The sequence below is a fragment of the Notolepis coatsorum genome (assembly GCF_963971535.1).
Source record: "Notolepis coatsorum genome assembly, contig: SCAFFOLD_205, whole genome shotgun sequence".
NCBI classification, from domain to species: Eukaryota; Metazoa; Chordata; class Actinopteri; order Aulopiformes; family Paralepididae; genus Notolepis; species Notolepis coatsorum.
In genome coordinates this window covers 252,150-274,781 of record NW_028173343.1, presented here as the reverse complement: position 1 = coordinate 274,781, position 22,632 = coordinate 252,150, and the positions used below count along the sequence as shown (strand labels likewise).

At 42.2% G+C, this 22,632-nt stretch overlaps 1 protein-coding gene across 1 annotated transcript in view; it reads left to right on the top strand.

The window, feature by feature from the left end:
- Positions 1–19,569, top strand: part of LOC311247805 (ATP-sensitive inward rectifier potassium channel 10-like) — a gene marked incomplete at both ends in the record, with an annotated part of 177,077 nt that extends 157,508 nt beyond the window's left edge. Inside the window, 4 exons of the mRNA XM_084338802.1 lie at positions 9,093–9,304; positions 12,196–12,327; positions 15,156–15,333; positions 19,151–19,569. Coding sequence (XP_084194928.1) covers positions 9,093–9,304; positions 12,196–12,327; positions 15,156–15,333; positions 19,151–19,569 — 941 coding nt within the window. The remainder of the gene's footprint in view (positions 1–9,092; positions 9,305–12,195; positions 12,328–15,155; positions 15,334–19,150) is intronic.
- Positions 19,570–22,632: the final 3,063 nt, after the last annotated feature.

The following is a 22,632-nucleotide window of genomic DNA, read 5'->3' as shown; positions in this document are numbered from 1 at the left end:
TGTTTCACTGTTCTACTGCATCTAGTGATTCATGTTTCACTGTTCTACTGCATCTAGTGACTCATGTTGCACTGTTCTACTGCATCTAGTGACTTATGTTTCACTGTTCTACTGCATCTAGTGACTCGTGTTTCACTGTTCTACTACATCTAGTGACTCATGTTTCACTGTTCTACTGCATCTAGTGACTCATGTTTCACTGTTCTACTACATCTAGTGACTCATGTTTCACTGTTCTACTGCATCTAGTGACTCATGTTTCACTGTTCTACTGCATCTAGTGACTCATGTTTCACTGTTCTACTGCATCTAGTGACTCATGTTTCTACATCTAGTGACTCATGTTTCACTGTTCTACTACATCTAGTGACTCATGTTTCACTGTTCTACTACATCTAGTGACTCGTGTTTCACTGTTCTACTGCATCTAGTGACTCATGTTTCACTGTTCTACTACATCTAGTGACTCATGTTTCACTGTTCTACTACATCTAGTGACTCATGTTTCACTGTTCTATTGCATCTAGTGACTCATGTTTCACTGTTCTACTGCATCTAGTGACTCATGTTTCACTGTTCTACTACATCTAGTGACTCATGTTTCTACATCTAGTGACTCATGTTTCACTGTTCTACTGCATCTAGTGACTCATGTTTCACTGTTCTACTGCATCTAGTGACTCATGTTTCTACATCTAGTGACTCATGTTTCACTGTTCTACTGCATCTAGTGACTCATGTTTCACTGTTCTACTGCATCTAGTGACTCGTGTTTCACTGTTCTACTGCATCTAGTGACTCATGTTTCACTGTTCTACTGCATCTAGTGACTCATGTTTCACTGTTCTACTGCATCTAGTGACTTGTGTTTCACTGTTCTACTACATCTAGTGACTCATGTTTCACTGTCTACTACATCTAGTGACTCATGTTTCACTGTTCTACTGCATCTAGTGACTCGTGTTTCACTGTTCTACTACATCTGGTGACTCATGTTTCACTGTTCTACTACATCTAGTGACTCATGTTTCACTGTTCTACTGCATCTAGTGACTCATGTTTCACTGTTCTACTACATCTAGTGACTCATGTTTCACTGTTCTACTGCATCTAGTGACTCATGTTTCACTGTTCTACTACATCTAGTGACTCATGTTTCACTGTTCTACTACATCTAGTGACTCATGTTTCTACATCTAGTGACTCTTGTTTCTGCATCTAGTGACTCATGTTTCACTGTTCTACTACATCTAGTGACTCATGTTTCACTGTTCTACTGCATCTAGTGACTCATGTTTCACTGTTCTACTGCATCTAGTGATTCATGTTTCACTGTTCTACTACATCTAGTGACTCATGTTTCACTGTTCTACTACATCTAGTGACTCATGTTTCACTGTTCTACTGCATCTAGTGACTCATGTTTCTACATCTAGTGACTCATGTTTCACTGTTCTACTACATCTAGTGACTCATGTTTCACTGTTCTACTGCATCTAGTGACTCATGTTTCACTGTTCTACTGCATCTAGTGACTCATGTTGCACTGTTCTACTGCATCTAGTGACTCATGTTTCACTGTTCTACTGCATCTAGTGACTCATGTTTCACTGTTCTACTACATCTAGTGACTCATGTTTCACTGTTCTACTGCATCTAGTGACTCACTTTTCACTGTTCTACTGCATCTAGTGACTCATGTTTCACTGTTCTACTGCATCTAGTGACTCATGTTTCACTGTTCTACTACATCTAGTGACTCATGTTTCACTGTTCTACTACATCTAGTTACTCATGTTTCACTGTTCTACTGCATCTTGTGACTCATGTTTCTACATCTAGTGACTCATGTTTCACTGTTCTACTACATCTAGTGACTCATGTTTCACTGTTCTACTGCATCTAGTGACTCATGTTTCACTGTTCTACTGCATCTAGTGACTCATGTTGCACTGTTCTACTGCATCTAGTGACTCATGTTTCACTGTTCTACTGCATCTAGTGACTCGTGTTTCACTGTTCTACTACATCTAGTGACTCATGTTTCACTGTTCTACTGCATCTAGTGACTCATGTTTCACTGTTCTACTACATCTAGTGACTCATGTTTCACTGTTCTACTGCATCTAGTGACTCATGTTTCACTGTTCTACTGCATCTAGTGACTCATGTTTCACTGTTCTACTGCATCTAGTGACTCATGTTTCTACATCTAGTGACTCATGTTTCACTGTTCTACTACATCTAGTGACTCATGTTTCACTGTTCTACTACATCTAGTGACTCATGTTTCACTGTTCTACTACATCTAGTGACTCGTGTTTCACTGTTCTACTGCATCTAGTGACTCATGTTTCACTGTTCTACTACATCTAGTGACTCATGTTTCACTGTTCTACTACATCTAGTGACTCATGTTTCACTGTTCTATTGCATCTAGTGACTCATGTTTCACTGTTCTACTGCATCTAGTGACTCATGTTTCACTGTTCTACTACATCTAGTGACTCATGTTTCTACATCTAGTGACTCATGTGTCACTGTTCTACTGCATCTAGTGACTCATGTTTCACTGTTCTACTGCATCTAGTGACTCATGTTTCACTGTTCTACTGCATCTAGTGATTCATGTTTCACTGTTCTACTACATCTAGTGACTCATGTTTCACTGTTCTACTACATCTAGTGACTCATGTTTCACTGTTCTACTGCATCTAGTGACTCATGTTTCTACATCTAGTGACTCATGTTTCACTGTTCTACTACATCTAGTGACTCATGTTTCACTGTTCTACTGCATCTAGTGACTCATGTTTCACTGTTCTACTGCATCTAGTGACTCATGTTGCACTGTTCTACTGCATCTAGTGACTCATGTTTCACTGTTCTACTACATCTAGTGACTCATGTTTCACTGTTCTACTACATCTAGTGACTCATGTTTCACTGTTCTACTGCATCTAGTGACTCATGTTTCACTGTTCTACTGCATCTAGTGACTCATGTTGCACTGTTCTACTGCATCTAGTGACTCATGTTTCACTGTTCTACTGCATCTAGTGACTCATGTTTCACTGTTCTACTACATCTAGTGACTCATGTTTCACTGTTCTACTGCATCTAGTGACTCACTTTTCACTGTTCTACTGCATCTAGTGACTCATGTTTCACTGTTCTACTGCATCTAGTGACTCATGTTTCACTGTTCTACTACATCTAGTGACTCATGTTTCACTGTTCTACTACATCTAGTGACTCATGTTTCACTGTTCTACTGCATCTTGTGACTCATGTTTCTACATCTAGTGACTCATGTTTCACTGTTCTACTACATCTAGTGACTCATGTTTCACTGTTCTACTGCATCTAGTGACTCATGTTTCACTGTTCTACTGCATCTAGTGACTCATGTTGCACTGTTCTACTGCATCTAGTGACTCATGTTTCACTGTTCTACTGCATCTAGTGACTCGTGTTTCACTGTTCTACTACATCTAGTGACTCATGTTTCACTGTTCTACTGCATCTAGTGACTCATGTTTCACTGTTCTACTACATCTAGTGACTCATGTTTCACTGTTCTACTGCATCTAGTGACTCATGTTTCACTGTTCTACTGCATCTAGTGACTCATGTTTCACTGTTCTACTGCATCTAGTGACTCATGTTTCTACATCTAGTGACTCATGTTTCACTGTTCTACTACATATAGTGACTCATGTTTCACTGTTCTACTACATCTAGTGACTCATGTTTCACTGTTCTACTACATCTAGTGACTCGTGTTTCACTGTTCTACTGCATCTAGTGACTCATGTTTCACTGTTCTACTACATCTAGTGACTCATGTTTCACTGTTCTACTACATCTAGTGACTCATGTTTCACTGTTCTATTGCATCTAGTGACTCATGTTTCACTGTTCTACTGCATCTAGTGACTCATGTTTCACTGTTCTACTACATCTAGTGACTCATGTTTCTACATCTAGTGACTCATGTTTCACTGTTCTACTGCATCTAGTGACTCATGTTTCACTGTTCTACTGCATCTAGTGACTCATGTTTCTACATCTAGTGACTCATGTTTCACTGTTCTACTGCATCTAGTGACTCATGTTTCACTGTTCTACTGCATCTAGTGACTCGTGTTTCACTGTTCTACTGCATCTAGTGACTCATGTTTCACTGTTCTACTGCATCTAGTGACTCATGTTTCACTGTTCTACTGCATCTAGTGACTTGTGTTTCACTGTTCTACTACATCTAGTGACTCATGTTTCACTGTCTACTACATCTAGTGACTCATGTTTCACTGTTCTACTGCATCTAGTGACTCGTGTTTCACTGTTCTACTACATCTAGTGACTCATGTTTCACTGTTCTACTACATCTAGTGACTCATGTTTCACTGTTCTACTGCATCTAGTGACTCATGTTTCACTGTTCTACTACATCTAGTGACTCATGTTTCACTGTTCTACTGCATCTAGTGACTCATGTTTCACTGTTCTACTGCATCTAGTGACTCATGTTTCACTGTTCTACTACATCTAGTGACTCATGTTTCACTGTTCTACTACATCTAGTGACTCATGTTTCACTGTTCTACTGCATCTAGTGACTCATGTTTCACTGTTCTACTGCATCTAGTGACTCATGTTTCACTGTTCTACTACATCTAGTGACTCATGTTTCACTGTTCTACTGCATCTAGTGACTCATGTTTCTACATCTAGTGACTCATGTTTCACTGTTCTACTACATCTAGTGACTCATGTTTCACTGTTCTACTACATCTAGTGACTCATGTTTCACTGTTCTACTGCATCTAGTGACTCATGTTTCACTGTTCTACTGCATCTAGTGACTCATGTTTCACTGTTCTACTACATCTAGTGACTCGTGTTTCACTGTTCTACTACATCTAGTGACTCATGTTTCACTGTTCTACTACATCTAGTGACTCATGTTTCACTGTTCTACTGCATCTAGTGACTCATGTTTCACTGTTCTACTACATCTAGTGACTCATGTTTCACTGTTCTACTGCATCTAGTGACTCATGTTTCACTGTTCTACTGCATCTAGTGACTCATGTTTCACTGTTCTACTACATCTAGTGACTCATGTTTCACTGTTCTACTACATCTAGTGACTCATGTTTCACTGTTCTACTGCATCTAGTGACTCATGTTTCACTGTTCTACTGCATCTAGTGACTCATGTTTCACTGTTCTACTACATCTAGTGACTCATGTTTCACTGTTCTACTACATCTAGTGACTCATGTTTCACTGTTCTACTGCATCTTGTGACTCATGTTTCTACATCTAGTGACTCATGTTTCACTGTTCTACTACATCTAGTGACTCATGTTTCACTGTTCTACTGCATCTAGTGATTCATGTTTCACTGTTCTACTGCATCTAGTGACTCATGTTGCACTGTTCTACTGCATCTAGTGACTTATGTTTCACTGTTCTACTGCATCTAGTGACTCGTGTTTCACTGTTCTACTACATCTAGTGACTCATGTTTCACTGTTCTACTGCATCTAGTGACTCATGTTTCACTGTTCTACTACATCTAGTGACTCATGTTTCACTGTTCTACTGCATCTAGTGACTCATGTTTCACTGTTCTACTGCATCTAGTGACTCATGTTTCTACATCTAGTGACTCATGTTTCACTGTTCTACTACATCTAGTGACTCATGTTTCACTGTTCTACTGCATCTAGTGATTCATGTTTCACTGTTCTACTGCATCTAGTGACTCATGTTGCACTGTTCTACTGCATCTAGTGACTTATGTTTCACTGTTCTACTGCATCTAGTGACTCGTGTTTCACTGTTCTACTACATCTAGTGACTCATGTTTCACTGTTCTACTGCATCTAGTGACTCATGTTTCACTGTTCTACTACATCTAGTGACTCATGTTTCACTGTTCTACTGCATCTAGTGACTCATGTTTCACTGTTCTACTACATCTAGTGACTCGTGTTTCACTGTTCTACTACATCTAGTGACTCATGTTTCACTGTTCTACTACATCTAGTGACTCATGTTTCACTGTTCTACTGCATCTAGTGACTCATGTTTCACTGTTCTACTACATCTAGTGACTCATGTTTCACTGTTCTACTGCATCTAGTGACTCATGTTTCACTGTTCTACTGCATCTAGTGACTCATGTTTCACTGTTCTACTACATCTAGTGACTCATGTTTCACTGTTCTACTACATCTAGTGACTCATGTTTCACTGTTCTACTGCATCTAGTGACTCATGTTTCACTGTTCTACTGCATCTAGTGACTCATGTTTCACTGTTCTACTACATCTAGTGACTCATGTTTCACTGTTCTACTACATCTAGTGACTCATGTTTCACTGTTCTACTGCATCTTGTGACTCATGTTTCTACATCTAGTGACTCATGTTTCACTGTTCTACTACATCTAGTGACTCATGTTTCACTGTTCTACTGCATCTAGTGATTCATGTTTCACTGTTCTACTGCATCTAGTGACTCATGTTGCACTGTTCTACTGCATCTAGTGACTTATGTTTCACTGTTCTACTGCATCTAGTGACTCGTGTTTCACTGTTCTACTACATCTAGTGACTCATGTTTCACTGTTCTACTGCATCTAGTGACTCATGTTTCACTGTTCTACTACATCTAGTGACTCATGTTTCACTGTTCTACTGCATCTAGTGACTCATGTTTCACTGTTCTACTGCATCTAGTGACTCATGTTTCTACATCTAGTGACTCATGTTTCACTGTTCTACTACATCTAGTGACTCATGTTTCACTGTTCTACTGCATCTAGTGATTCATGTTTCACTGTTCTACTGCATCTAGTGACTCATGTTGCACTGTTCTACTGCATCTAGTGACTTATGTTTCACTGTTCTACTGCATCTAGTGACTCGTGTTTCACTGTTCTACTACATCTAGTGACTCATGTTTCACTGTTCTACTGCATCTAGTGACTCATGTTTCACTGTTCTACTACATCTAGTGACTCATGTTTCACTGTTCTACTGCATCTAGTGACTCATGTTTCACTGTTCTACTGCATCTAGTGACTCATGTTTCACTGTTCTACTGCATCTAGTGACTCATGTTTCTACATCTAGTGACTCATGTTTCACTGTTCTACTACATCTAGTGACTCATGTTTCACTGTTCTACTACATCTAGTGACTCGTGTTTCACTGTTCTACTACATCTAGTGACTCATGTTTCACTGTTCTACTACATCTAGTGACTCATGTTTCACTGTTCTACTACATCTAGTGACTCATGTTTCACTGTTCTATTGCATCTAGTGACTCATGTTTCACTGTTCTACTGCATCTAGTGACTCATGTTTCACTGTTCTACTACATCTAGTGACTCATGTTTCTACATCTAGTGACTCATGTTTCACTGTTCTACTGCATCTAGTGACTCATGTTTCACTGTTCTACTGCATCTAGTGACTCATGTTTCTACATCTAGTGACTCATGTTTCACTGTTCTACTGCATCTAGTGACTCATGTTTCACTGTTCTACTGCATCTAGTGACTCGTGTTTCACTGTTCTACTGCATCTAGTGACTCATGTTTCACTGTTCTACTGCATCTAGTGACTCATGTTTCACTGTTCTACTGCATCTAGTGACTCATGTTTCACTGTTCTACTACATCTAGTGACTCATGTTTCACTGTTCTACTACATCTAGTGACTCATGTTTCACTGTTCTACTGCATCTAGTGACTCGTGTTTCACTGTTCTACTGCATCTAGTGACTCATGTTTCACTGTTCTACTGCATCTAGTGACTCATGTTTCACTGTTCTACTACATCTAGTGACTCATGTTTCACTGTTCTACTACATCTAGTGACTCATGTTTCACTGTTCTACTACATCTAGTGACTCATGTTTCACTGTTCTACTGCATCTAGTGACTCGTGTTTCACTGTTCTACTGCATCTAGTGACTCATGTTTCACTGTTCTACTGCATCTAGTGACTCATGTTTCACTGTTCTACTGCATCTAGTGACTCATGTTTCACTGTTCTACTGCATCTAGTGACTCATGTTTCACTGTTCTACTACATCTAGTGACTCATGTTTCACTGTTCTACTACATCTAGTGACTCATGTTTCACTGTTCTACTGGATCTAGTGACTCATGTTTCACTGTTCTACTACATCTAGTGACTCATGTTTCACTGTTCTACTACATCTAGTGACTCATGTTTCACTGTTCTACTGCATCTAGTGACTCGTGTTTCACTGTTCTACTGCATCTAGTGACTCATGTTTCACTGTTCTACTGCATCTAGTGACTCACGTTTCACTGTTCTACTACATCTAGTGACTCATGTTTCACTGTTCTACTGCATCTAGTGACTCATGTTTCACTGTTCTACTACATCTAGTGACTCATGTTTCACTGTTCTACTACATCTAGTGACTCATGTTTCACTGTTCTACTGCATCTAGTGACTCATGTTTCACTGTTCTACTACATCTAGTGACTCATGTTGCACTGTTCTATTGCATCTAGTGACTCATGTTTCACTGTTTTACTGCATCTAGTGACTCATGTTTCACTGTTCTACTACATCTAGTGACTCATGTTTCTACATCTAGTGACTCATGTTTCACTGTTCTACTGCATCTAGTGACTCATTTTTCACTGTTCTACTACATTTAGTGACACATTTTTCACTGTTCTACTGCATCTAGTGACTCATGTTTCACTGTTCTACTGCATCTAGTGACTCATGTTTCTACATCTAGTGACTCATGTTTCACTGTTCTACTGCATCTAGTGACTCATGTTTCACTGTTCTACTGCATCTAGTGACTCATGTTTCACTGTTCTACTGCATCTAGTGACTCATGTTTCACTGTTCTACTGCATCTAGTGACTCATGTTCCACTGTTCTACTACATCTAGTGACTCATGTTTCACTGTTCTACTACATCTAGTGACTCATGTTTCACTGTTCTACTGCATCTAGTGACTCATGTTTCACTGTTCTACTGCATCTAGTGACTCATGTTTCCGCGCTGTTCCTCCAGAGTTCGACCCTCCCTCCAACCACACGCCGTGCGTGCTGCAGATGCAGACGTTGACGGGGGCCTTCCTGTTCTCCCTGGAGTCTCAGACCACGATTGGTTACGGCTTCCGCTGCATCACAGAGGAGTGTCCCGCCGCCATCATCCTCCTCATCATCCAGCTGGTCCTCACCATGGTGCTGGAGATCTTTATCACCGGGACCTTCCTGGCCAAGGTGCGGTGCAGCCATCCACAAAATTACAATTTTAATATGCAATGCAGCATTTATTAGCAGAATTATTATTTTTGTTCCACAGTAAGAGCAATATTTCCCCCACCATTCAACTATGAATAGAATAGCATTTCCAAACTTGAATAAATTATATTACATATTGCACTGCACTCGTCTTTTTTGAAAAACATAATACTCCACATAACAAGCTATTTGGAAGATTTTTTTATAAACAAGGACACAGTGTCATTGATGTGAAGCAAAAAAAGTTTAATATCTGTGAGCTGCCACTAGGGGAAGAGCAGCTAACCTTGAGTGAATAGGGAGGTGTAGTCTGACGTCACTGGTTGTTCCACCCGTATAGGGATTTATCATTGGGAAAATGGATTATCGGCTATTGTAACAATTCTGCCGCATGGAAATTGAAAAGCTTTCCATTTTTGCACAAAATAAGTTCCCTTCTATCACTAACATTATTGTTTAAAAATGTTTACTTGGGGGAAAAAATCGCGATTTTTTTTTATGATTAATTGCGAATATTTTCATGTTGAGCTATAGATTGTGGATGAATAAGCACAGAAAGGTACACCATGCCAATGTTAATACTTTATTTGTATTAAACGAGGCAATTTAGAAATGAGCGATGGGGAAATGCATTGCATTGGACAGAGGGTGGAACACGAAAAGCGGCAATGAGGTAACCACTACACCTCCCTATTGCATAGTGAGCCAGTGAGTGAGTTTTTGACATTGCCAGTCATAGGCAGTGGTGGAAGAAATACCCAGATAAATTAGTACGCTACGTTAGCTAGCCGGCCCGCTTGGCTCAATATAACATTAGCTACAACAGCTAGCCGGCCCGTTTGGCTCAATATCACTTTAGCTACGTTAGCTAGCCGGCCCGCTTGGCTCAATATAACATTAGCTACAACAGCTAGCCGGCCCGTTTGGCTCAATATAACATTCTACGTTAGCTAGCCGGCCCGCTTTGGCTCAATATAACATTAGCTACAACAGCTAGTCGGCCCGTTTGGCTCAATATAACGTTAGCTACGTTAGCTAGCCGGCCCGCTTGGCTCAACATAACGTTAGCCAACATAATGTTAGCCTTAGCCATGATAGCTAGCCGGCCCGAGAGAGAGAGAGAGAGAGAGATATCAACGGCGGGAATAGAATAGAGTGCATTAAAAACTCACCAAACGTCTAAGAGGATGGAGACAACCGCGTGGAGTTGACGAAGTTCATCTGCCGAACGACCGTCCTCTTCATCTTGGCATAACAATGCTTGGCATAACAATGGTTAGCCAACGCTAGTTAGCCTTTAGCTAAGCTAGCTACTAGCCAACATGGCTATCCCGACTGAACCACACGTTAGCACTCGATATTATAACGTAGCTAAAGCTAACTAGCTGTCCCTGCCTTTAGCTAAGCCGACATGGCTAGCCTGACTGAACTGTCTAACATGCAACAACTTTCATCTTCAGTCCATCTGCCGAACGACCGTCCTCTTCGTCTTGGCTGGCATAAGCATAACCTCCAATGCTGCACGTGCGAAATAGTCAAACGCAGCTGACGCACGCCGGCCGACTATACACATGTAACCCCTCCCTTCGTTGAAACCAATAGTATGTCTGCTGCAGAGCCCCAGAGCTCCAATAGTGAGTATGTCTGCTGCAGAGCCGCAGAGCCAGGAACAAGTCAGACACATTCTACAAACGTGTCTAATGTGAAATATATAAGCATATAAGCAAAACTAGATTTTAGGTCTGTGATGAAAAAGGGCCTCGCGGGAAGGGGGGCCTCACAAAAAAAAAAAAAAAAAAAATAATAATAATAATAAAATAAATAATAAATAATTTATTTAAATTTTTTTAAATTTAAATTTTTCTGTGCGAGGCCCCCCTTCCCGCGAGGCCCTGTACGACCGCACTGCTCGCACACCCCCTGAGGCGGCCCTGACTCTGGTATTCCAGTGCTTGGGAGCATTCAAACCTTGATCCATTGACCTCTAAAAGTTATGTTAAAGTGGTATGTGGTCCAGTTATGCTGCTCTGATTAAAAGTTATGTTAAAGTGGTATGTGGTCCAGTTATGCTGCTCTGATTAAAGGTTATGTTAAAGTGGTATGTGGTCCAGTTATGCTGCTCTGATTAAAGGTTATGCTAAAGTGGTATGTGGTCCAGTTATGCTGCTCTGATTAAAGGTTATGCTAAAGTGGTATGTGGTCCAGTTATGCTGCTCTGATTAAAGGTTATGTTAAAGTGGTATGTGGTCCAGTTATGCTGCTCTGATTAAAGGTTATGTTAAAGTGGTATGTGGTCCAGTTATGCTGCTCTGATTATGTCCTCTTTGTTGACAGGCTTCAAATGTGAAAGTATATAATCTTCATACATGTTTGCCATGTTTTCAATGCAAAATCTTTTTCTTCAAAGTAACTAGTAACTGATGTGTTCAGATAAATGTAGTGGAGTAAAAGTATAAAGTTCCCTAAAATGAAAATACTCACGTAAAGTACAAGTAGCTCGAAATTGTACTTAAGTACAGTACTTGAGTAAAAGTACTTAGTTACTTCCCACCACTGCATAGAGGGGGGCAACAGTGGCTCAGGAGGTAGAACAGTCATCTGGTAATCTGGAGGTTCCCGGTTTGATTCCCGCTCCTCCTGGGCAGCGTGTCGAAGTGTCCTTGAGCAAGACACTTAACCCCTAATTGCTCCCGATGAGCAGGTTGGCACCGCCGTCGGTGTGTGAATGTGTGAGTGAGTTGGTAAAATGTGAGGAACAAATTGTAAAGCACTTTGGATAAAAGCTGTTCTATAAATGCAGACCATTTACCATTATAGAGGTGCTTTGCAACTGAAAAGATTTAGACCGGTTCTGGTTTGGTCCTGCTCAGGTGGCCCGTCCAAAGAAGCGCGGAGAGACAGTGAAGTTCAGCCAGCATGCGGTGGTGTCCACTAACGAGGGCCGGCCCTGCCTCATGGTGCGGGTGGCCAACATGCGCAAGAGTCTGCTGCTGGGCTGCCAGGTACACACACACACACGCACACGCACGCACGCATGCACGCACGCACGCACGCACGCACGCACGCACGCACGCACGCACGCACGCACGCACACATCCCTCTCTCTCTCTCGCTTTCCAACATGTTTTCTCTTGTAACAAATATACCTGTTCGCTGAATAGACCACCGCAACACTTCCGCTATTCTAGAGCGGGGGGAGAAAATGAATGAATGTGGATGAGAGCCTTGACATTAAGTGGATGTAGCCTGTAGGTACGGCTGTGGGGGTGCTGGAGACATGATCCAATAGACCTTTATATACGCCGGAGTCTCCTGAACACGGAGAGACCAATCCCAAGTCGATCAGCACTTTATCGGCCGAGCTATAGTCACTTTCCCGCACCTACTCCCGAACTACGCATGCACAGATTGTCCATGGAGTCTCTCTGGATTGTCCAGAGATCTAGGTTCATCAATCTGCGCATGAGTTCACATTCATTAATTTTCTCCCCCCGCTCTCTCCTCCATAAGCTCAATGTAACACGGAAGTGCAGTGGTCTATACAAACATACCGTGTTTGAGCCAATCAGCAATACCAACTGAGTCACGTGACTGAGTTTCCCCGGACCTACGCGAGCTTCTGCGCTAAAAGAGGCACGATGGGGCTCTATGGAGAAACCATGACACTCTCCTGACTAGAAGTTGTTTCAAACGAAAACGGCTGGATGTCATTTAGCCAAATCAGCACGGCTGTGAGAGTGAGTCTTTCACCTTTTACACATCTAGCTTTGAAGAAAAAGGCGAAGGCCGGACCAGCACTCTCAGATTTAAAAAAAATTGTATTTAATGGCAGCCTATAATACAGACATGTTTCGGAACGTGTTCCTTCTTCAGTGTAATAGGCTAGCAGTGATAGCTTGTAAAAATGGGAGCTATATACCATGAGGGCAGGAAGTGACATCATAGAGGTGAGCTTGGGAATGCCAGTCAACTTTGACCTCCAGAGTAAGGACTTGATAATGTAGCATGTTGAAAACAAATATATACCTGAAACTAAAATAAGCCTATAGCAAACACCAAATTCTATGAGCAAAGAAAAACAACAACAGAAAGGAAACCTTTCACCATTTGTAAAATAATAGTAATGATAATATACTCATGATAATAAAAATAATAAAAGTCACTTTTTTCATTCATTCCCTTTGGTACGATGCCATTAATCAAATGAATATAGTAACCTGTCTCCCCCTCTAGAGGGCATTGTAGATTAACAAGTCCCTTCCTGCCCTCATGGTATATAGCTCCCATTTTTACAAGCTATCACTGCTAGCCTATTACACTGAAGAAGGAACACGTTCCGAAACATGTCTGTATTATAGGCTGCCATTAAATAAAAAAAAATTTAAATCTGAGAGTGCTGGTCCGGCCTTTGCCTTTTTCTTCATAATGTTTGGGATTTCAGCACCCAGTGTTAGATACTGAGAGCGCGGTCTAACTTGACTTTGATACATAGCTACTTTGGTAGCTTAGAGACCTGCAGCTCCAGAGTTTACAGTTCACCCTGTCCCTAGTGGATATACATCAGCTTTCGTAGCTACAACGATGGAGTCACGAGTCCCATTCTTGCCTGAAGCAGAGAGAGCCTCGTAGCTACTCCATGGCGTGACCCTTACTAACTATTGGCAGGACGCCATCATCCAGAGGGGCCTGCTTATTGGCAAGCCACCGAGCGGCATAAGAGATGCTGGAGACGAGGAGACGAACGGGACTGTCTACACACTTGGTGCCCCCTGCACTCCCGCAAGCCTATTTGGCAGCCCAGAGACCGACCTAAGAAGGAGATGTCTCCGCTGTGCTCCCTCCGTAGAAGATGTTTCCAGACGGCCCTCTTCCACCACGGAGGAGTATGCAAGAAAAGTTCATCGGCCCCGGAGATTTACACCATTACTGACATTGCAAGTGTACAATTGAGTGATTAGCTCCACTTTGTCCTCTCTTAAGGGTGTACCATATCTCTCTATTTATCCTAATGCATTCTTATTGTTTAAGGGACTTGTTAATCTACAATGCCCTCTAGAGGGGGAGACAGGTTACTATATTCATTTGATTAATGGCATCGTACCAAAGGGAATGAATGAAAAAAGTTGTGATCCTGTTTCCTACAAGTGACTTTTATTACTTTTATTATCATGAGTATATTAGCATTACTGTTATTTTACAAATGGTGAAAGGTTTCCTTTCTGTTGTTGTTTTTCTTTGCTCATAGAATTTGGTGTTTGCTATAGGCTTATTTTAGTTTCTGGTATATATTTGTTTTCAACATGCTACATTATCAAATCCTTACTCTGGAGGTCAAAGTTGACTCTCACCTCTATGATGTCACTTCCTGCCCTCATGGTATATAGCTCCCATTTTTACAAGCTATCACTGCTAGCCTATTACACTGAAGAAGGAACACGTTCCGAAACATGTCTGTATTATAGGCTGCCATTAAATTAAAAAAAAAATAAAAATCTGAGAGTGCTGGTCCGGCCTTCGCCTTTTTCTTCATAATGTTTGGGATTTCAGCACCCAGTGTTAGATACTGAGAGCGCGGTCTAACTTGACTTTGACACATCTAGCTTTGACATGGATTGATTTTTAGATCGCTAGCATGGCTAACAAATGCAAATATATTGTAGTCTGCCCCGTTCTGACCAGGATTACGTTCCTTTTGCCGCATTGATGCGCGCACACCGAATCTGACGTGTACAGCGAACAGGTCTATATTATATACCTTGTAACGGTAAGCTCTGAATGTCTGCAATGCGTATGTAAAGGTCCCATAATCAACTCCACTGATCTCCTCCAGGTGACGGGGAAGCTGCTGCAGACGTCGCTGACCAAGGAGGGGGAGACGGTGCGACTGGACCAGAGGAACGTGCCCTTCCAGGTGGACACGTCCAGCGACAGCCCCTTCCTCATCCTCCCCCTCACCTTCTACCACGTCATCGACGACAACAGCCCACTGCGGGCCTGGGCGGCCAAGGGTAGGACTAGGACCGAGGGTAGGACTGGGACCGAGGGTAGGACTGGGACCGAGGGTAGGACTTGGACCGAGGGTAGGACTGGGACCAAGGGTAGGACTTGGACCGAGGGTAGGACTTGGACCGAGGGTAGGACTGGGGCAGAAGGTAGGAGACTGGGACTGAGGGTAGGACTGGGACTGAGGGTAGGACTGGGACTGGGACCGAGGGTAGGACTGGGACTGAGGGTAGGACTGGGACCGAGGGACTGAGGGTAGGACTGGGACTGAGGGTAGGACTGGGACTGAGGGTGCTTTCTCACTCACCATTCGGGTCCGTTCCAGTCCGTTCCGTCCTCGTTCTGTACTTGGGTGCGAACTTCCCCCCTCCCTCTCCCCCCTCTAGTTTGCGTACACACTCAGTCTTGGTGCGCTCTGGGTTTTGTTTACGGTTTGCGTTTTGAGCGTGTAAGCTTGCCGTAGGCGATGATGTCACACTCGAAAATGTAAACACAGGAAGAGTGTTAACATGGCGGTGGAGACTGGATGCTGATATAAAAGAAACAAATAACCAATAAATATGAAGTTATATTTGAACCTCTGTTGTCAAGCCTTGTCAATATAACCCACCCCCCTTTTCTCACAAATGGAACTGGTGTCGTGCAGTCCGCTTGAGCGTTTCCCAGGGTTAACGCTAAGCTAACGCTAGTTAGCTTACGCTAACGCTAGTTAGCTTAGCCTGTTCAGCAGCTGTTCAGCAGTTAACATTAGCCCATCACTCGCATGTCATTAATCTACCGGTCGACCACGGCCGACTGGTTGGGCACCACTAATAGAAATAAATGCATTCGAACAAGAAACCAATGTATAGACATACTGTAGCAATGGCAAACAAAATTGCCAGGCCTAATGCGAGCCAGGGAAGTGTTGTGCTTTGTAACATGGCTTCATGTTTTCATCCACTGAGCTGTGAGGCTCCACATGCTTGTTTGGTTGAGGTCTGAACTCGCAAATTGCCCATAAATATAGTTTTTGTGGGTATTGTCCAGTTGTTGCTGTGTGTTTTTATCTGCCCAAAATTCAAGCAAGCATGAAAGCATTACAGTAACGACGTTGTGTGTGTCACACCCCCCGCTCCCACTAGCGCGCACCCGAGACCACCTATTTCAGCGGTCCAGGTTTGGAGCGAGTCAGCGTCCCGGGGGACGGGGGGGAGCATTCTCAGTAGAATGAATGAATGAATGACACACCCTTTTCTGGTGCGATCCGCGGCTGATTTGACCCCGAATGGTGAGTGAGAAAGGGCCCTGAGGGTAGGACTGGGACTGAAGGACTGAGGGTAGGACTGGGACTGAGGGTAGGACTGGGACTGAGGGACTGAGGGTAGGACTGGGACTGACGGTAGGACTGGGACAGAGGGTAGGACTGGGACTGAGAGACTGAGGGTAGGACTGGGACCGAGGGTAGGACTGGGACAGAGGGTAGGACTGGGACTGAGAGACTGAGGGTAGGACTGGGACCGAGGGTAGGACTGGGACTGAGGGACTGAGGGTAGGACTGGAACCGAGGGTAGGACTGGGACCGAGGGACTGAGGGTAGGACTGGGACTGAAAGACTGAGGTTAGGACTGGGACCGAGGGTAGGACTGGGACTGAGGGACTGAGGGTAGGACTGGGACTGAGGGTCCAGTAGGGAGTGCCCTTACGGAAAAGTGTCATGGTAGTATGGTGGTGATTCCGGTTTTACCATAGTACCGGCCACTGTATGAATAATTTGCCATGGTATTACCGTGATGAAAGTTAGGTCATCAAGGACCTCAAAACACATCTTTTTAATCTAGCCTTTTGTTGATTTTTTATCTAGTTTTAGCTCCACACATTTTATGTTCTTCTACTCTTTTACTAGTTTTAGTCCTACTTATTTCATGTTCTTTTTTTCTTTTTTTACTCTCTTACTGGTTTTTATGTTCTTGAGATTTGTTCCATAAATATAAAGCATCCCTACAAATCAAATATATAATAATAATTATTATTATTATGTATTGGTAGGCTACCCCCATTGTACTTAAATAATACAATGGTATACCAGAACAGGGTTAGTAGGCTACACAATAATAAAACATCTCTCCCTCTTGGTCCCCCTCTCTTTCCTCCTCTCCGTTCCCCATAGCTTCTTCCCCCAGGCCATCAGAACACTGAACACTGAACTCTCCACTCACAAGTACATACACAAGCACACACACACACACGCACGCACGCACGCATGCACGCACGCACGCACGCACGCACCCACGCATGCACGCACGCACGCACGCACGCACGCACGCACGCACGCACGCACGCATGCACGCACGCACATACACACACACACACACACACACACACACACACACACACACACACACACACACACACACACACACACACACACATGCGGCAACCGCTAAAACGATCACTTTAAACAAAATGTCACTTTAAATAATGGAAAAGTCACTTTAAAGGAAGGAGGTATTGTATAGTATGGTTTAGATACATTAAGTATAAAAATGGCGGAGTTAACCTGATAAGCTGTAAGCCGTATTTCGCCTAAAGGTACATGCCTAAGTAAATGGAAGATTGCTCCACTTCTGCAAGGTCAATTTGCATGTTCTTGGTATCAAGGAACATCTAGGGACCTGGGGGTATGTATTTCCAGTGTCAGAAATATTGTGTCTGTTACTAGGCTTGAGTAAATTGTGATGAAACAAAGGAGAATATAAATGATGATTTATGATTTTTGCATCTTTGATCAAAAATGTATACGGGTAGAAGAAAATGCTCACTGAGCTCATTCACCACCTTATTGAGATCATGTGTACAAAAAATCTAAGCAAATGAACCGCGGGAAGATGATTAAACAGAAGGATTTGTAGATACAGTAATTAATGATAATAGATTTTAATTATAAATTCATATTTGACCTTGAACTTGACCTTGACCTTATTATGGCTAAATCATACATCTATGGATAGGGAAAATGCTCCTCTTTCCAATGGCAGGATTGAATCTGGATTTTGTCATTTCCTTGCGGTTTCTACGATAATTAGCATTTTCAGATAAATTTGTATTTCCGATCAATCGTATAAAACATTGGTAAAAATGAAAATATACACTTTGACTACTGTTTTTGATAGGGTTATGGTCTTTACTCTTGGCTACAAAAAAAAATATTTAAAAACATTGACCTCTTAACATCCAAGGACCCACATGTGGACGATTCTTTGCCGACCTCTAGTGGCTCGGGTGTGCATTTCTTTTAATACAATATATAGATAGAATTAAAGCCCTATTTGTTGCCTGTCGATTGCCCTTTCAGGTGACAAAATCCGTTCCGCGGTTCTCGAGTTACATGCCGATATGTGAGGCATGCCCCAAAGTACGCAAAAGTACACATTACCACCCCCGACTCCCGGGGCTCTAGCTCCGTCAATCATTTGGCGATCTCGAAAATCTTTGCACATGATATGATAATTGGGGATCTAATACGGTCTCTATTGATCGATTTATGATAAATAAAAGAAAAGTCCCCTATAGGGGGACCTTAACGCTTATTAAAATTGTAAATTGTATATTGTATAGTAGTGTACATAGGAACCAGTTTCTCAGGAACTTAGCATTAACTTTTGTGTCCTACCTATTTTATTTATTTTTTCTATGCCTATTTTTATTATTGTATTTTGCACAATCGACACGGGCATGACCACCCACATTTCACTGTATGCCCTGGTATGTATGTGACAAATAAACCTCTTGATTCTTGATTCTTGATTCTCTTCCATCCCTCTCTCCTCTCCCCCCCCCCAGGCGGCGGCTGGACGGACCCGGAGCTGGCCGACTTCGAGCTGCTGGTGATCATGAGTGCCACGGTGGAGCCCACCTCGGCCACGTGCCAGGTCCGCACCTCCTACCTGCCCGACGAGATCCTCTGGGGCTACGAGTTCCCGCCCGTCATCTCCCTGTCCCCCTCTGGGAAGTACGTGGCCGACTTCGCCTTCTTCGACAAGGTGGCCAAGACCAAATCCACGCCCGTCTTCCAGACGTCCGGTGGCGGCCCTCATCAGCACGGTTACCAGGGCAACGGGGGGTCGGGGGGCATCGCGGCGACGGAGAGCTCGGACCCGGAGAAGATCCGCCTGGAGCAGAGCTACAGGGACAGAGGGGAGGAGCGCGCGGGGAGGGTCCGAGACAGTAGCCCGCTCAGCGTGCGCATCAGCAACGTGTGAGCGGGCGGGCGGCCTACGCGGAACGCTGTACAGTTTAGAGAGAGGGTTTTTATGTATTTATGCATACGCTAAAAGGGCACACCACACACGGCTTTACTCCCACTGTGTACCGGTGGGCGTGCACGACCCACACAGCCATGACACAGACACACGTGCACACCACACACACACACACACACACACACACACGTACATGCTGTGCGGACACGCGTTCATGCGCAACGCACGTACGCACACACACACATTCATTAAAAAAAGGTGACCCCAAAACATTATCTCTGCCTAGTTATGGAGGGAGAGAGAAAAAGATAGAGATGGAGAGAGAGATAGAGAGAGAGATATATAGAGAGAGAGATAATGGAATATGTGGGATAATTTGGAGGAGCCAACAAACTTCCCCTGTCAAACGCACACACACACACACACACACACGCACACGCACACACGCACGCACGCACACACACACACACGCACGCATGCACACACACACACATGCACACGCACACACACACACACACACACGCACACACACACACACACACAGACGCACACGCACACGCACACGCACACACATACGCAAATGTAACTTTAAACTGTTTCATGTGTATGGTACAGGCCGGCCAATGTACTATAATTATCTAGCTAAAGCACTTTGGAGAAACTGTTCGACTAATGTAGCACTACGAAATGGAATGTAGACAGATTCTGGACTGAATATACTATATTTAAGGTGCTGTGTATATTTCTTGATGATGCCAGTATGCCTCGTTGTCAGCATGTAAATCTATGGAAATGGGAGAGTAGCACTTTACTTTGTCTAAGTACATTAAGTATGTTTGCACCTTAGGAACGTTAGTGTCATTTCTAACTGGAAATAGCATGCGGAGGTATGCTTTTAATATGACTAAAAGCACTGACGCATAGAACATCACTTCATTAGAAGCACAGAAGAAGGCCTGGTGCTTCTGACAAAGCTAACAAAACTTATAGTTGTCATGATTCAATGGCTGCAAATTGATTGATATAAGCAAGATATTGTATCTAGATAATCACAAAGAGCTAGTGTGTGTACAGTATATGAATCAGAGCTTGTAGATGGATGTGTAGGCTTACCATAGGTCACGCCTACATCTTTGACATCAGAGAGGCCCCCCATTCAATCTGTTTATAAAGCCTCGCCAATGACGCTCACTTTGTGGAGGACAGGGTCACATTTTTACAATAACCCCCCCCCCCCCCCCCCCCGTTCATATATTTGATCACAGACGTCTTGGTCACAAACATTATGTGATTGTAATTAAATACTAGATGGTTATCATTAAATGACACCATATTGTATGGCAGAACATGATAATACTATGAATAAGACTTCTAAGTTTTATACATTTTATAAATGTTCAACAAATAGTTCACCATTGCTTTGCAAAACATTAGAACTTGATGCATTGTCCATGTCTGTAAATCAACAAACCAATAAATAAATAAATACATGATCAATCAATCAATGAACATGGATTTTAATGCTGATTTCCCAAGTGAAAGTATGTGTTTTAAAATGTTACGCTATATTTATAAGTAGTATTTATTGAGTACTATGTATAAAAATCCTGATTAATCAGTCATTAACTTGTGAAATTATTGATAATGTATACTTAAAATCTATATATATATATATTATAAATGTATTTATATAGTATATATATCATAGACTTGATAGTTAGCCCTTGTTTATTGGTGTATTAATGGTTTTCAGTAAATGCACTCTGTTAAATAAATAATAGATATTGACCTTTGTACAGAGCACCATCTATACTTGATAAATTATCACACATTTGTATGCATTAATGTTCAATAATTACTCAAATAATTAATATGTGATTAAAATCCATGTTTATGAATTAGTGTATCTATAAATGTCCTCATAAGCATATTCCATCAAGTTATAATGTTTTAAAATGCCTTCGGTAGCTGTCTATCAATAGCTTCTAAATGTCCTATAGGGTGGGGTGTATTACTTCCATGTGTTATCATGTGAGTGCCGGGGGAGTATTTGTGAACTAACATTTGTGAACAGTGTGTCAACATTACCTGTGTGTGTGCTCTATTTGTAAGACATCATATGCAGGAATGATACTGAATTCACGGTTAAAGGAACACGCCAACATTTTGGGAAATTAGCTTACCGTCTTCTCCAGAGAGAGACAAGAAGATAGATACCAGTTTCCTCTCTGTGCGTTCAGTAGAAAGCTATCTGGCTGCACGTTAGCCTATAGCTTAGTGTTAGTTGGACAATGCCTAGGCTAACCGGCCATGTCCGCTTCCATTCATTGTGCTAAGCTAGGCTAATTTGCAGCCAGATAGCTTTCTACTGAACGCACTGAATCTTTTTGACTCTCTCTGGAGAAGACGGTAAGCTAATTTCCCAAAATGTTGGCATGTTCCTTTAAGTAAGAGGACAATGTGACAGTAATGAAATAGATATTGGCGTTGTTATAGGCTATATTATTGACGGTTTCCATTCTGATGATAATTGTGATGATGATAATGATGGCTGAAGAGAGAGTAAGAGTGATGATGGATTTGACTATGTTGATATGAATGAGACTTGTAATGTGTGAGGATTCTGTACTCACCATCAACCCAACGTGTTAATGATATGTACTGTGCGTGAGAGAGCTAACTTGGGATTTAGTTGAATAAGCAATTATTTTCAAATGAAAAACCGGAACTTGACCCCAATATTAATTAATAAAGTATGTATAGGAATTCAACTTTTCACATTTCTCCTTATAAACTCTCACATAGTGACAGAGGTGGGAAGTAACTTTTACACAAGTACTGTATTTAAGTAAACATTTTAGGTTTTTATTTTTATTTATTTTATTTAATGACATCTATACCTTTTCGGCGGAATTGCATTGCTAGGGAACAACTTGAGCCCAAGTGTTTTTTCTGTCAGCTATCGATGTTACTGAACTTGTTCTATAGAGCTCCATTACACTTTTAGTCAGGGGAGTGCCATGGTTTCTCCATAGAGCTCCATTATACTTTTAGTCAGGGGAG